The sequence below is a fragment of the Hyla sarda genome, chromosome 1 (assembly GCF_029499605.1).
Source record: "Hyla sarda isolate aHylSar1 chromosome 1, aHylSar1.hap1, whole genome shotgun sequence".
NCBI lineage: Eukaryota > Metazoa > Chordata > Amphibia > Anura > Hylidae > Hyla > Hyla sarda.
Genome location: NC_079189.1, coordinates 472952212 through 472968297, shown reverse-complemented (window position 1 = coordinate 472968297; position 16086 = coordinate 472952212). Strand labels below are relative to the sequence as shown.

The 16086-nt window shown below is 45.1% G+C and overlaps 1 protein-coding gene and 1 long non-coding RNA gene across 2 annotated transcripts in view; one reads left to right on the top strand and one right to left on the bottom strand.

The window, feature by feature from the left end:
* LOC130285575 (uncharacterized) overlaps nucleotides 1–1451 on the bottom strand; it is a 38728-nt gene extending 37277 nt beyond the window's left edge. The window contains exon 1 of the long non-coding RNA XR_008847387.1: nucleotides 1327–1451. This is a non-coding gene — a long non-coding RNA (uncharacterized LOC130285575). The remainder of the gene's footprint in view (nucleotides 1–1326) is intronic.
* Nucleotides 1452–1553: 102 nt separating this feature from the next.
* Nucleotides 1554–16086, top strand: part of WSB2 (WD repeat and SOCS box containing 2) — a 33326-nt gene continuing 18793 nt past the window's right edge. The window contains exons 1-2 of the mRNA XM_056537154.1: nucleotides 1554–1893; nucleotides 1975–2014. Of these exons, the coding sequence (XP_056393129.1) occupies nucleotides 1975–2014 (40 nt within the window). The 5' untranslated portion in view covers nucleotides 1554–1893. The remainder of the gene's footprint in view (nucleotides 1894–1974; nucleotides 2015–16086) is intronic.

Here is a 16086-nt window from a genome sequence, read left to right as displayed (position 1 = left end):
TGTAAAATTTGCTTTTTTTCCTCCCTTTTTGGCTTAGTTTCAATACGCACAAAGGGAATAAACATGTGTTTCTGTGAGAAATACTTAATTTTCTAGAAAAAATGTAGGGGTTCCAATATTTACTGCCATGATTGAATACATGCCTAAACTCAAAAATAAGAAAAATAAGTGACTCCAGACCTATGTCTGCTTCCTACTGACACTAAGCTAAAACTGATTAGCTCAGGTGCCTGCGGGCAGGTATATCCTGCTGGGAGGGGCAGACTTTTCTTGTTGCCTAGTGTCTGCCTACTAGTGGCAGCAGCATATACCCATGGTCTGTGTCCCCCAATGGAGCCAATCCAGAAACTACAATGCTGGGAGTAGTAGTTTTACAATAGCTGGAGGCACACTGGTTGGGAAACATTGATCTATCTCCTGATGTATTCCATCATTTCCTTTAACTGTGTGTATATGTAATAAAAAAAAAATAAATAAAAAAAAAAAAAAATATATATATATATATATATATATATATATATATATATATATATATATTGTGCAAATAATACAGTGATCCCCCGACCTACGATGGCTCTGACATACAATCATTTCAACATATGATGGACTCTCAGAGGTCATCGCATGTTGAAGGCAGCATCAACATACGATGCTTTTGTATGTCGGGGCCGTCGCATAAACGGCTGTCCGGCAGTGCAGACTGCTTCAGCCGCCACCGGATAGCCGTATACGGTGCCCCGTGTGCTCCGCTGACGATCACTTACCTGTCCTCGGGGCTCTGGCGCGTCCTCTTTGGGACCCCCTGCTTCGTCGGCGCTCTCCATCGACGTCGTCACGTCGCTGCGCACGCCGTCCCGTCATCCAATAGGAGCGACGTGCGTAACGACGTGATGGCGGCGACGGAGAGCGAGGAAGCTGGGGAAGCAGAGGCCTTGCTGGAGCATCGGGGACACCCCGGGGATGCGGCGACAGCAATGGAAGGCGACATCCTGGGCAGCGGTGACGGTCCAGAGCGGCGGGGACACGTGAGTATAACCTCCAATACCAGTGGTCTTCAAACTGCGGACCGCCAGATGTTGCAAAACTACAACTCCCAGCATGCCCGGACAGCCAACGGCTGTCCGGGCATGCTGGGTGTTGTAGTTTTGCAACATCTGGAGGTCCGCAGGTTGTAGACCACTGTCCTATACTTTACATTGCAAGGATCCCTCAACATACGATGGTTTCAACAAACGATGGTTCATTTGGAACGGATTACCATCGTATGTTGAGGGACCACTGTACTGTGTAAATAAGGACAGGCATGATGTTATCAATCCACCTTACTTGTCATGACTGTGGCCCAAACATGGGGTGCTCTGTGACCTGAGTGTGCACTATGGCTGACCCCCTCAGTATTTCTGGGGGCTCCTTGAGCCTGTAACACACGGTAATGTCAGGGTGGTGTCCCGCTATGAGATGAATCCATCACATGACACACACAGTAATAATACACGGGCCGCCAGCAGGTGGCGGTATGACAACTCTACTTTCTCCATGGTTATTTAAAATGGCTTATCACGTGACAGGAAGTGTCTAAGATCAGCCCTCTGTGTGGGGTCTGTGTAGGATCCAGGAGCTTGGTTCTCCCTCGGGCACAATTGCCCCCATGATCCCCTCAGCTCCGGGCTCGTCACGTGGGATTTACTAAGCTAAACCCTGCTGCTGTACCCTGACCCTCCGGCCCCTCCTCTCCCCCCGCACTATGAGTCACCCGGCACCGATCACCGACCACCCCCCGCTGCCCTGCTACACGTCCTGATGCCCCTGCCTACCTGTCAGCCATGGAGAAGACCCAGCTCCCCTGTATGTACTAAGCTGCTGCCTCCTTGGTGACCCTGCGCTGCCCTCTAGGTAAATAAGCTGCCTGTTCACACCGGGAACAAGGATATCCGTCATTGTACCTCGGCCCTGACCTTATGTGTCTCTCCGCAGATGGACATTACTGCCCTGGTGCATGCAGATGTGAAGGAAGGTGAGTCGTGTATAGCTGCCAGTCACTGGTGGCACTGCCCTCCCATGGCACCTAATGTGTGTCACCTGACCTGGCGCTGGCATGTAACCTCCAGACCTTGCTAAACTACAACTCCCAGCATGCCTGGACAGCTAAAAGCTGTTTGGGTATAATGGAAATATTAGTCTTGTAACATCTGATGGGCTAATTTGGAGACCACTTCTCTACAGTCTTTGGCTGCCAGGGCATGCTGGGAGTTGTAGTTTTGCAATATCTAAAGGTCCACCGTTTGGAGACTACTGTCCAGGAACAGTGGACATTGTTACTATTAAAACTGTCCAGAGGAAAAGTTGCCCATAGCAACCAATCAGCTTGCTTCTTTCATTTCTTAACAAGGCCTCTGGAAAATGAAAGAAGAGATCTGATTGGTTGCTATGGGCAACTGGGCAACTTTTCCTTTGCGCAGGTTTTGATAAATCTCCCCCTAGGAATATGGAGTCAGGACTGGCGTACTATTTTCAGCCTCCTCCAGTTGTGGCCCCCAACCTGTGCTTGCAGGGGTGTGGAAATGTAATAAAAAAACTACTTGTCCACGGGACTAAAATGGAGCAAAATCTACTTGTCCCTCATGACGATCCACTTGTTCGCGCCAATTTTCGCTTTTACACTCTCATTTTTTCCTCCTCGCCCTATAATAGCCATAACTACCTTTTTACAATGATACCTTTACATTTTTCAATAACATGTTCTCCGAACCAAAAAAATATATAATCGTTGAAATTTGATAATAATCGGGAAAAGATAATTTAGCAAATTTGGTGGTTTTCTTTTCTATGCCATTTACCTTGTGGGTGAGACAATATGTTATTTTGATACTTTAGGCCGGTCTGATTACAGCAATACCAGATTTGAATAGTTTCCGTCATGTTTTACTAATTTAAAAAAATTCAGAACTTTTTTAATTTTTTTTTACCTGTAGCTTTAAAAAAAAAAAAAAAAAAAAGAAAAATGTTGCATACCAGGCTGTATGAGGGCTCATTTTTTGCACCATAATCTGTTTTTTGCATCAGTACCACTTTGGTATTGGTCTGACTTTTTAATCGCTTTTTAACTTTTTTTTTTTCTGGGATATTTAGAAAAATTGGCATTCTGTGTTTTTATTTTTTTTTTTTTTTTTTTTTTTACGTCATTGTTATATTTTAATAGTTCATACAATTACGCACACAGCGATACTAAATATATTTTATTATTAATTTTACATGTTTTTTACATCGGAAAAGGGGGTTATTTGAACTTTTAACATGTGTGTCTTTTTGAAACTTTTATGAAAATTTTTTTTATTCACTTTATTAGACTTTTAGGAGAAATCATTAGATTCTTCAAAAAGATCAATAGAGTTGTATTGAACTCCATTGATCTGTGTGCTCTGTTATCCATTGATAGAGCCTAGTCCAGCCAGACTCTATCAATGACAGAGCCACAGACACCAGGGAAGCAGAGGTTAAGGCTGCAGAGTATAGAGCGGGCAGAAGTCTGGAGCCCGCTCCATACTGACTGCTGAGCACCGCCGGGCACAAGTTGATAAAAAAAATAAATAAAAAAAAATAAAGTTTTCCATTGGAGTACCCCTTTAACAACCTAGGGATGTCGAATTGCTATCGCCCGGCGCCCGGAACTGCATGTCTCGGGCGTCGGGCGATAGGAATTCCACATCCCTGGGTTGTTAAAGGGGTACTCCAGTGGAAAACCTTTTTATTTATTTATTTTTTATCAACTTGTGCCAGAAAGATAAACAGATTTGTTAATTACTTCTATTAAAATCTTAATCCTTCCAGTACTTTTTAGGGACTGTATACTACAGAGGAAATGCTTTTCTTTTTTTATTTCTCTTCTCACGTTCACAGTGCTCTCTGCTGTCCATTTTAGGAACTGTCCAGAGCAGAAAATCCCCACATCAAACATATGCTGCTATGGACAGCAGAGGTCAGCCGTGAGCACTGTGGTCCTGGCAGAAGAGAGATCTAAAAAGAAAAGCACTTCCTCTTTAGTATACAGCCCATAAAAATTACTGGAAGGATTAAGATTTTTTAATAGAAGTAATTTACAAATCTGTTTAACTTTCTGGCACCAGTTCATTTAAAAAAAAAGTTTTCCACAGGAGTACCCCTTTAAGTAACAGATTGGAGTATACTCCTCAATAGGGTCATGTTAAAGGGTGAAAGCTTTTAGCCTGATACTGGTGATAGCCTAAGACAGTGTTTCCCAACCAGTGTGCCTCCAGCTGTGGCAAAACTACAACTCCAAGCATGGCTGTCCGGGCATGCTAGGAGTTGTAGTTTTGCCACAGCTGGAGGCACACTGGTTGGGAAACACTGGCCTGAGCATATGTTCACATGGGCAAAGCCCACACGGCTGTTAATGCTAAAATGGACACACACACACACACACACACACACACACACACACACACACACACACACACACACACTGACTGGCTCATCAAAAGCCACATCGCAGTGCTTCACAAAGGTATGGATATTGCCCATGTGAACATACAGTACCTAAGGGTAGCTGCAGACACTGTAATTATACAATAGCAGAGGATGCACAGTAAAAAACAATGGTTGAAGAAATTGTGTAGTCCCAGTTTTCTGTCATGGGTTTGACTGTCTTGACTTTGTTTTTATTGCGGTCATGGGCGGAGTTTAGCCACATTTAGCCAATCGTAATTTTCCATTTTTGACTTGCTTTGACTCACACAGTATTTGAGATGTAATTTATTCTGATATGTTGGAAAATGTACCCTGAAATACATAAATTTTTCAGCACGTATTTTGGGGAAGGTGCGCTTGGTCCTTTTTAGGCTGATTCCTCCCAGATAACAAGCTCCAATCATTATCTGCTAAACATCTCCTGTTTACACAGGGTGATGTGTGGCCAAAAACGATGATTTTATTAACAACTCAAATTCAACACACACAACTTATTTATTTATTTTTTCTAAAAAAATTTGCTTCATAGCTGGGAAATACGGTACAAAAATATGTGCACATAACTATAAGTATTCATGTTGCAGCAGGGCAACATGGACACTTTTTGCAGAGCTATTGATATTCCTTATTAGGCTATATTAATTAGGGATCGACCGTTATTGATATTTTTTTTTTTTAGAGCCGATAACCTGTGAAATTTCAGGCTGATAGCCGATAACTTATACCGATATTCCGTGCATTCTAATTTTTGTGAAAAAAAAATTTCTACACAAATCTGCTGTTAAATGAAAATGTTTATTGTTAATGTTTAGCTTTTTTTTTTTGTAAATCTTTTTTTTTCATTAGTAAATAAACATAATACAGAAACATACCAGTCAGATTGCAGCAAAACAATGGTGATATGGTCAAATACAACAAATACACTGAGGACAAGCGGGGGCCCTGTACACTGAGGACAAGCGGGGGCCCTGTACACTGAGGACAAGTGGGGGCCCTCTACGAGAGAGAGAGAGTAGGGCGGTGGGCGCACTGATTGGTGGCACAGTGAACTCCGACGTGGCGCTGCTGCGCTTAGACGTGAGGTCACGTCACCCCCATGATCTAAGCGTTGGAGTTCAAAGCGCCTCTCCCAGGCAGCCACTGTGGTTCTCTTACAGGGCTGCCGTGGCTGTGTGGGAGATGCAAAACAGCAGCCAACAGCACCGTTCTCCAGGCCCAGGTGTCGTGGGCAATTAAAAAAATATATATATGTTTTAATGTGACAGGCGGTGGACAGCGGGCCCTTTTCCCAGCCGGTCAGTCCGCCCCTGGATCCAACTGGGCTGGCACACAAGCGGCAGAGCAGACTTGGTCAGAACATGGAACTGACTGAAGCCACTCCTCCAGACAGCACTACTTCAGGGCCGAGACTTCAGCTCCTCTCCAGAAGTCCCGCGATTTGTGCGCCTAGTGCGCACGCCTTGTTTTGCCCTGTGGAGCAGCGAGACTTCACAACAGCTTGGGGGCTCACGTGCTGGACGCATTATCGGCAAGGTTAGATGCCGATACCGATAACTTACAAAATCCTGAATATCGGCCAATCCGATAATCGATCCCTAGTATTAATACCTAGTATTTCTGCATTTTGAGTATGCCAGAATAAGTTACATGTAGCTTATTTCAAGCACATTCATTGAAATGCTGATAAGCTAATTGAATGAGGCTTATCAGCATCTGTGGGGTTGAATACTAATGTGGTCTGGAATGTCCAGATATGCTGCAGAAATCTGAGGCTACCCTTGGAATTTCTGCAGTATATTTTGTGGCTGTGTGAAAATAAAACATACCTGTAATTTCACAAGAATGCATGGTTTTGTTATTTTGACCCATCAGAAATGCGACAAGGAGATATTTGGGCTCTAACTGCTGTTATTGAACTGCTAAGAGCCTCCTCCATGGTGCACAGCTAATTCTCATAATCTCCATTTTCAGTGGCCAAGATCAGATCTGGGCTGTTTGACAGTAGTACTCAAGACTTCCTTTCTTTACTCTTCTGGCCAATCACAGGGCAGAACCTACTCTGCATACTGCTGCTATTCCATGACCTAGGGCACTGGCCTGAACAGACTGGCACTGTGCTGGGCTGATGATTTACAGTACACACGTATAGATGGAATGTACGGAGAGAATTGAGTCTTTGATTTCCTGGCCTTACAAGATGCTATGTGAGCAAAAAGGAGGCGGGTTAAATTATATAAGCAGCTCTGATCGAAGCAGTAGTTAGTGCTCCTCACTGTTTTGTTTTTATAATCTAAGTGCCATTGCTGTTTTCAGATAAATGAAAGCAAATCAATATGGCCCTCCCTTTCGGAGAGGTGCACAAGTAGGAATCCCACTCCGTACTGCTTCAGTGACCTAGGTCACCACCACATTCTCCTACAGAATGGCGCTCGGCCGTTTACGTTCATTTCTCCTCATTCCTCCTCAGCAGTCCGGTATGTTCTGATGAAGGTCCAGGTGGAACCAAAACGATAACAAATAATTGTATATAAGGACTGCACAATAAAATCTATTTACACTTCATCAATATTACACATATATCATTATTTGACCCAAGTGTGCAGGGGCACCCAGCTTCAAACTATAGCCCACTGTTTCCCAACCAGGGTGCCTCCAGCTGTTGCAAAACTACAACTCCCAACATGCTGGGAGTTGTAGTTTTTCAACAGCTGGAGGCACCCTGGTTGGGAAACACTGCCATAGCCTATAGTTGGGACAATGCAACAATGGAAAAAGGATTCTTGTGGATCGGCACTCCCCAAGGTGTCAGGATAGAGAATTAGTTGTCTTAGAAACAGTAGTCTTCACTAATATAAAAAAAAAAAACACACACACTGCAAAAATGGCTATTGACAGTGCAGCTTTTTCAGGTAACATTTTATAAATGTGTTTGAAAAATTGCATAAGGAATTTGAGAAATTTGTGAAATGTTTTAGACACACATGGGCTGGATTTAATCTGCCTGAAGCCAAAACTGTCTGGTGTTAGGCTGGGTTCACACCACGTTTTTGCAATACATTTCCCGTATCAGGTTTTTGATAAGAAACGGATTCCTCAAAACCTGACTAAACTGTCAAAACGTGTACAAATTTTAATCCGTATACGGTTTGAAAAATGTCCGGTTGCATCCATTTTTAAAGAAAAAAGTGTAAGTTTTTAACTTTTCATTCCATTATGAATAAAGTTTCACTTGTTTGATTGAAATTCCAAGAAAAAAAACTGTGCAAAGTAAAAAACCATATGGTGAAAACTGGATGGAACCGTACGCACAGACGGTTCTGTACGGTTCCCATTGACTCCCTTTTTTTTTTTTAAATGTATACGTTTCAATACGGTTTTTCACTGGACCAAAAACCATGCTACGGTTTTGGGTACGGGAAAAAAACTGACAAAACTGTACAGGATGCAAAACGGACACAACCTGATGCATTGTTTGGCATACGGTTCACAATGGAGAGTTGATGCATACGGTTTTCAATACGCTTCCGTACGGTTTTCAAATTGAAAACGTATACGAAAACTGTATTGCAAAAACGTTGTGTGAACCCAGCCTTACCCAAAGCAACCAATTACAGTTCAGCTTTCATATGTTAAAGAAGTGGTAAAGTGAAAGCCTCGCCCTGATTGGCTACTATAGGACAACTCCAGACAAACTTGGTTCCAGGCAGATTGATACATTTGGGCTACAGTGTGGTTACAATGTACAGATGGCATGTATCTTAGCTACAGATATACCAGAACAGAACACTTCAGTTACCAATGTGTTTGTCAGTGGTGCTTTGTGTTAAGGTTTGTTGTCCCTGTAACATGGCTACATTGTGTCGTCATACCACAAGGTCCTATTCAAGATGCCATTGGTATCAGTTTACTAACTAAATGTTTACATGGTACAAACTTAATGACTGTCTGCTATATATGACTTTCTCAAATGACCCTATTGTCAGGTCTAGCTGTGCTCTATGGAGGGGCCCAAAAACAGAAGTGAGCCCAACAATCACCTTGTCACCACTCTGAAGGGTTAATGTAACAAAACCAGCAGAGCACATTGGTATTTGAGCCTGTTCTGCAGACATAAAGGGGAAGATTTATCATGACTTTCCAGAGGAAAAGTTGCTGAGAATCCCATAGCAACCAATCAGATCATTTCTTTATTTTCTCGCTGTGCTCCATTAGGGGACACAGAGACCATGGGTATATCTTGCTGACACTAGGCATACAAAAAGTCACCTGCTACTGGCAGGCTATACCCCACCTACTGACTGAGCTAATCAGTTTTAGCTTACTGTCAGTAGGAGGCAGACACATGTCTGGAGTTCTCCAGACCTGATCTTTTTTATTTTCTAGCTAGGGCCTATAGTTAGGTTTTCTCTCCTTTTCTGTACTGTTTTTTAGGTGGGGGGTTCAGAAGCATGGCGCTACCTGTTCCCCCATATGCGACTAAGGGGCATATAATATGCACAGTTAACCCCTTCCCACCAACAGCCAGCACCTGGGGTTGCACCTTGGGTCCGGGTCCAGGTCCCCCATCTTCCCTACTCGTCGCGCTGTCTCCTGATATGATGCAGGTGACCATAACTGGCCGAAGACATCTTAGGTGAGTGGCTGTATGCAGGGTGAGTATATTCCTCAATCCCTCCTTCATTCTCTGTATCTTTTTCTGGGCATTTTTCTTCATTCTTGGGGATGGGGATAGTGATTCACTATGATCACTGTCGGGGATTGCGGGGCAACTTCCCTCCCCCTCCCACTCCCCAGCCCTGCTTTCTTCTCGCAGCAGCCTGTACTCTTGTTTCTTCAGCGTGCGACCGCAGTCCCTGTCAGCAGGGATGCGATTGCTCGGCCGGCCGCACTTTACTTTCGCTTTGCGAGCAGTGGGCACGGGGGGGGGGGGGGGAAATTACTTGAGGCCATGGCTGCGGCCTGGTCTGGGATTTAGCTCCGCCCACTCACTATCCTGATGGGGCTCCCACCCTCAATCTGCTACTGGCCTGTAGTCTTCTTGTGCGCGCTTTGGGGGGCTCATCTGCGGTACTCCTCCCCCTTCTCCAATGGGGTCAATCCTGGTGTGGAGGTCACTTCCTGGGTCTGTGCAGCTCACCCCTTCCCCTCCATCCTCTGCGGGCCATCTGTCTTCAGCTGCCTGCCTCTTCAGCTCCAGTCCTCAGGACAGCTCAGCCTGCTTCTCAGCTCCAGCTGCGGGACACAGGACCTGGGTGAGATTGCTCCATTTTATTTGCTGTCTCCCTTTTTACTAGCTCCTATGTCTGACCCCAGACCCGAAACCTCCTCCCAGACAGGCAGCCGCAGCCCTAGTCACCGTCTACTTGTGTGGTCTGCAAGAGCTAAATGCCCAGTGGTTCCACTGAATCCACCTTCTCCGCCTGCTCCACCACACACTCCATCCCTCCTGTACTTGCTTCCCAGGATGCTCCCCTGGAACGCGCGTTATCTGCCCCCCCCCCCTCAAGAATGAGTTTCCTCACTTTCCCAGTCGATCTCTGATCTTTCTAGGGTCTCCAGGACAGTGGTTTTGGCATTGGAGCCCCCCCCCCCCCCCCCCCCCCAGGGAGTCCTTCTCAGTTTCTCCTGACCCCCAGTACCTCCGCACGCTCCCACTCTCCAGGGGAATTAGCAGATGACTAGTCGGACGCCACCTCGGATCAAGAGGAGCACTCTGCCGTGTCTGATATGGTGGACAGTTTGGTGTCAGAAATCAGGGACACGTTTAACCTAGAGGACCCAAGAACTTCGGATCATGATCCGGAAGTTTCTTTTCACCGCTCTCGTCGTCCCCCCCCCCCCAAGGTTTTCAGCTCTCATACTGAATTTGACGCCTTGCTAGATGTGGCTTGAAAGCATCCAGATAGACTGTTTCAGGGGACCAAGAAGATACAAGTTCAGTTTCCCTTCCCTCAGGATCTAATTTCCAAGTGGTTGATGCTGCCGCCGGTTGATCCGTCCGGTTTTGCGTCTGTCCAAGTCGACTATTCTGCCTCTGGCGGATGCAGTGTCCTTTTAAGGATCCGGCAGACAAGAAGATAAAGAACTTTGCGAAGTTTGCCTTTTGAAGCGGCAGGTTTGTCCTTGTTACCTACCTTTGCTTCCTCCTGGGTATCGAAGGCCATCTCGGTTTTGGCTTCTCAGCTGCGCCAAGGCATCCTGTCTGGCGCTCCTCAGGAGGACCTGGCGGATGTCGCTCATCAACTCTCTCAGGCCGGGGATTTCCTCTGTTCGGCTGCTTTGAAGTCCGCACGATGTACAGCCATTGCCTCAGGTAACTTTGTTGCGATTTGTTGCTCCATGTGGCTGAAGGATGGGATGCAGATGCTGCTTTGAAGAAATCTCACTGAGTTGCCCTTCTCAGGTTCTCGGCTTTTTTGGGAAACTGCTGGATGAGATCATATCCAAAGCTACGTGAGGTAAAAGCTCTCTGCTGCCACAGAACAAACCCCGCCGTTCCAACCCCCGTCGGAAGACTGCTTCCTTTCAGTCCGTTCGGTCCTTTTGCATCGGGTCGTCCTTCAAGCAGGTGCCCACCCAAGCACGCAAAGCCCCTTTTGTAGCAAAATCACGCGACCCTCTGGTGGTGGACACGCTTGTAATTCCATGGTCGTCCTTCAGTCTTCCCTACCTCTTTTCCTCTCAGCCTCTCCTGCCCAGGTTTCTGAGGAAACTCAAGGCGGAGGGCGTTTCCACCAGTCTGGTGGCCCCAGACGCGCGTGGTATGCTGACGAAATTCGGCTGGTCGCTGACGTACCTCTGTGTCTTCCGGTTTGCCCCAATCTGCTCTCCCTGGGTTCTCTTTGCTGCCCCCAATTTACTGTTGCTGCATTTGATGTCGTGGTGGTTGAAACCACGGTTCTGAGGGCCCTGGGTTTTCTTCCGGGGTGATTTGCACCATGCTGTGGGCACGTAAGCCTTCCTCCACTAGGATTTGCAACCACACTTGGCGGGCCTATTTCAGGTGGTGGGAGGCTCAGTCCGTCTCTCCGGTTATCTTTTCCTTTCCGCGCCTCCTGGCCAGTTCCCTTTTTAAAGGTCAAGTTTTGGTTCTTTCTATTGTTTCAGCGGCTGTTGGCTTCCAACCCTTACATCCACACCTTCCTGCATGGCATGGCCTATGCGGCTCCGCCGTACAGGTCTCCGACCCCTCCTTGGGATCTCAACCTAGTGCTCGGTGCTTTGAGGGAAGCTCAGTTTTAACCTCCTTGGGATGCTTTCCTTAGCTTTCTTTCCTGGAATGTCTCCTTCCTCATTGCCATTACCTCCATTAGGAGGGTGTCTGAGCTGGAGGCTCTCTCTTGTCGCTCTTCCTTCTTGGTCCTTCACTAGGACAAGGTTTTTTTTTTTTTTTTTAATATCCGCCTCCCTCCTTCTTGCCCAAGGTGTTCTCCTCCTTTCACGTGAACCAGGAGATCATTCTTCCTTCCTTCTGTCTGGCTCTATCAAATGCCAAGGAGCTTTCACTCCATTGTCTGGATGTGGTTTGCGCTGTCCGGATCCTTCTTTCCGTCACCTTTCCGGAGGGTCGTCGCAAGGGGCTTCCAAGGCGACCATTTCGTGGTGGATCCGTTCCGCCATCTCGAAATCGTAAGTAAAAGGTCCCACCCTTTCGGGTGACTGCACATTCCCCGTGTTCCATTGGGGCTGCTTGGGCACTACGCAATAGGGCTTCGGTCTTGCAAGGCCACCACTTGGTCGTCTTTGCACACCTTCACCAGATTCTACCAGGTGCACACTTTTGCGTCCCCGGACGCTGGTTTGGATCGCAAGGTGTTGCAGGGGGCAGTGGCTCAGTCTTCTGCCACATTCTGTTTTGGGTATTTTTCCCACCCTGGGGGCTGCTCTGGTACGTCCCACGGTCTTTATGTCCCCCAATGGAGCTGACCGAGAAGTTTTTTTTTATTTTAATTTTTTTTATGCTTACCGTAAAATCTTTGTTGGAGGACACAGCACCCACGCTTTTTTTTTTGGTTACTATGGTTTGGTTTTCTGTCTGAGGGGTAGTGTTCCGTTATTTTTTGTCTGGTTCCCTCGGATGCATGCTGGTATCTTTCTCTGTCGGTCCTCTCCTACTGCTTTGGGACTAAACTGATTAGCTCGGAGTCAGTAGGCGGGGTATATCCTGCTGGGAGGGGCCGACTTTTCTTGTTGCCTAGTGGCAGCAAGATATACCCACGGTCTCTGTGTCCCCCAATGGATCCTCCGAGAGAGATTTTACGGTAAGCATAAAAAAAATCTTTTTTGTAAAAGGCCTCTGAAAAATGAAAGAAGGGATCTGATTGGTTGCTACGGGCAATAAACACATCAATTGATTAAACTATGCAGATGAAAATATACGCCATATGTGCTTTTTTTTAATTTATATTTTTACCATTTGAAATCAATTAGATGAATTTGGGGGGTTTTACACACACATTTTGGTATATAATCAGCACTGAATTCACAACCAGTCTTTGTACAACTAGCTGCTTACTTGCAGCAACAATATCCCTTGTGAACTAAAGGATCTAGTCTACTGATCCCCTGAATCATGTAACATGCTGGGGGTTGTAGTTTTGCAACAGCTACAGGTCCGCAGTGTGGAGACCACTGTTTTAGTTTTATATACTGTGCTTATTGAGGGTCTAATGACTAGGGCCACCATAAATGTAGACAGTGCCACCTTTATAGGGGAATGTAATAATGGATTTTCTTTTTCTGATCATGGTACCTAATGGCAGGTATAGCATAAAGAAAGCAATGAACATTTTTTACTCTTCATCTCCAGCCATTTTAGTTCTGTTCACCAAAACTTTTTGTTTAAGGGGGTATTCCGGCTTTATACATCTTATCCCCTATCCAAAGGCCTTTAAGCCTACACGTTGCCCTCAAATAAATTTACATAATTGTGCCATATTATAAAATGTGCCAAAATTTCACCCAAAAAAATATCGACTTAAAAATTGGGTTTATGGGGAGTGAAATGGGTATGAATTATTATTTTTATATATATATATATATATATATATATATATATATATGTATATATAAATATCATTTTTTTTTATTTTTTTTTGAGAATTTATTCTAAAGAAAACAAGAAAAAGAAGCAAGGTTTGTTGGAAATCTACAACTGCTCATAGCGGCTATTAAAGGGGTTACCCCTTTGGTTACCCCCTCAATGCAAGTCTATGGGAGGGGGCGTGACAGCCGTCACTCCCCCTCCCATAGACTTGCATTGAGGGGGCGGGAGTGATGTCATGAGGGGGCAGGGCTATGACATTTTGTTCCAAAAGCTGAGCAGCGGAGTAACCCTTTTAAGAAATAAAAATTAGGAGTAAACCACAAACTAGTCAAAAATAGAGTGCCTGCCTTCACACACAGGTTTGTTTGTGGGCTCTTAAAATGCATGTAGAATAGCAGGTGGAAATGTGTTTATGAGCATGTTTACTTCGGTTTTATGCTGGACATTATAGACAAACATGGTGGTGTGTGAGGGTATAACATGTTCTTGTAAGTTTACCTATTACACGAGGTGAGGCCTTGGTGTGATCTCTCAGGTGACGAGCCAGTTGTTTATCTGTTGGCCTATTCCTGGATCTCTCTTTTCATGGAGCTGGCAGCAGATCAGTCCTTTTATTTCCTCTGAGTGGGTGGGTGGAATGTACTGTTTAATGTGTGAGAGTTTGTAGGTGCGAGATCAGCTCTGATATCATTATATGGCTGTAGAATCTTTTATAGCTGCCTGGAATGTGCTTGCTTGTCCTTACTGTAAACCCTTCTAATTCTCTAACCTCAGGAGGTCAGGTTAGGCTTCCTGTTTGCATGTTGTCCTGGTAACCTTTAAATGGGCGCTGTCGGATATAAAAACTTTTTTATATGTTGTACATCTTGGCAAAACAATAGTTTTTCTTTGGGGTGTCCTGATACCATTTTTTCTTAAGACAGAGTACGAGTACTGATACTTTTTCTTAAAGGGAGCTCTCTGCTGACACCTCAGTCCATTTTAGGAACTGTCCAGAGCAGCATATGTTTGCTATGGGGAATTTCTCCTGCTGTGGACAGTTCCTGGCATGCACAGAGGTGTCAGCAGAGAGCACTGTGGTCGTGACGGAAAAGAAATCCAAAAAGAAAAGAATTTCCTCTGTAGTATACAGCCGCTGATAAGTACTGGAAGGATTAAGCTTTTTTTTAAAGAAGTAATTTACAAATCTGTTTAACTTTCTGGCATCAGTTGATTTAAAAAAAAAAAATAAATAAATAAAAAATACGTTTTCCACCGGAGTACCCCTTTTAAGTACTCGCCGATACCAATTACTGATACTTTTTTCAATGTAATGTGGCAGGTTTTTCTTTTTCCCCTTTTTAAGGTTGCGTTCACACGGGCGGATCCACCGCGTATATATGATCCGCAGCTGAAGGACCGCTACGCTACGTAGTGCCTTTAGATGTGCCTGCTCGGAGCAGCAATACGCCGCCATGAGCAGACACACCGCGATGTGTGCAGTGTACTCGCACATCGCAACTGCTCTCGGCCTTGCTCATGAAGCAGGGGGAGCGGCCGCGATGTGTGAAAGTACACCGGGCATGCGGATCCGCTCATGTGAATGTACCCTTAATGGGAAAAGGTGTTTTATTTTTTAATTTTTTAATTTTTTTAAATATATTTTTAAATTTATTTACAGTTTTTTGAAAACCGGGGTGATACTTATTTTTTAATTGGGAAGAGGTTTATTCACATTTAGTTTTATACAAAAAATTTTTTTAGTCCCCTTAGGGGACTATTACATGCAATCTATAGATTGCATACACTGATCAATGCTATGCCATAGGATAGCAGTGATCAGTGTTATAGGTGCTTCTTTACTAATGCCTGCCATGGCTGGCAGCAGTAAAAGGACGACGATCGGACGCACGGAGCAGGGTAAGGGACCTCCAGCTGTCGTCACAGCTGATTAGGACATGCCTGAACTACACCGCGGTGATTCCGATCTGCATCCCTGAGCTAACCGGCAGTACATCTTAGGACTTTTAGATGCCGCGATCAACTTTGATTGTGGCGTCTAAAGGATTAATGCGGGTCCCAGCTTAGCGTACTGCATAGCTTGGGAGCGGAGAGTGCAGGCGCCTTTCCGCACCTCGTGATACCTGCTGGTGGGACTCCTGCCGGCAGATATAAACCAGTATCGGGACATCCCTAGATTTTCTTATATACTTCTATAAAAGATGTTCACATTTTATTAAAGAAAACTGCCTTTGAAAATCCCACCACTAGGGTTGCCCATACCTCCTGGGACACTGATGAGTCCCACAGCCAGGCTCCCTGCCCAGACCAGTGAGTCAGCAGAGTGAGGGAGGGGGAGGAGTCATCACAGTACAGGCAAGAGAGGGACATGCCCCCTTCCTTTGACAAGATGGAAAAGACAGTAAGCAATGTTAATATGCTATTTTTAGTGAAATGGGTGATAGATACATAAAAATTATATGTACATGATTAGGATGAGGTACTGAGTAACATAACAGTTTATATTTTTTATTTTTTTTTGTGGGATCTGACGGGTATGCTTTAACTGGTTAACG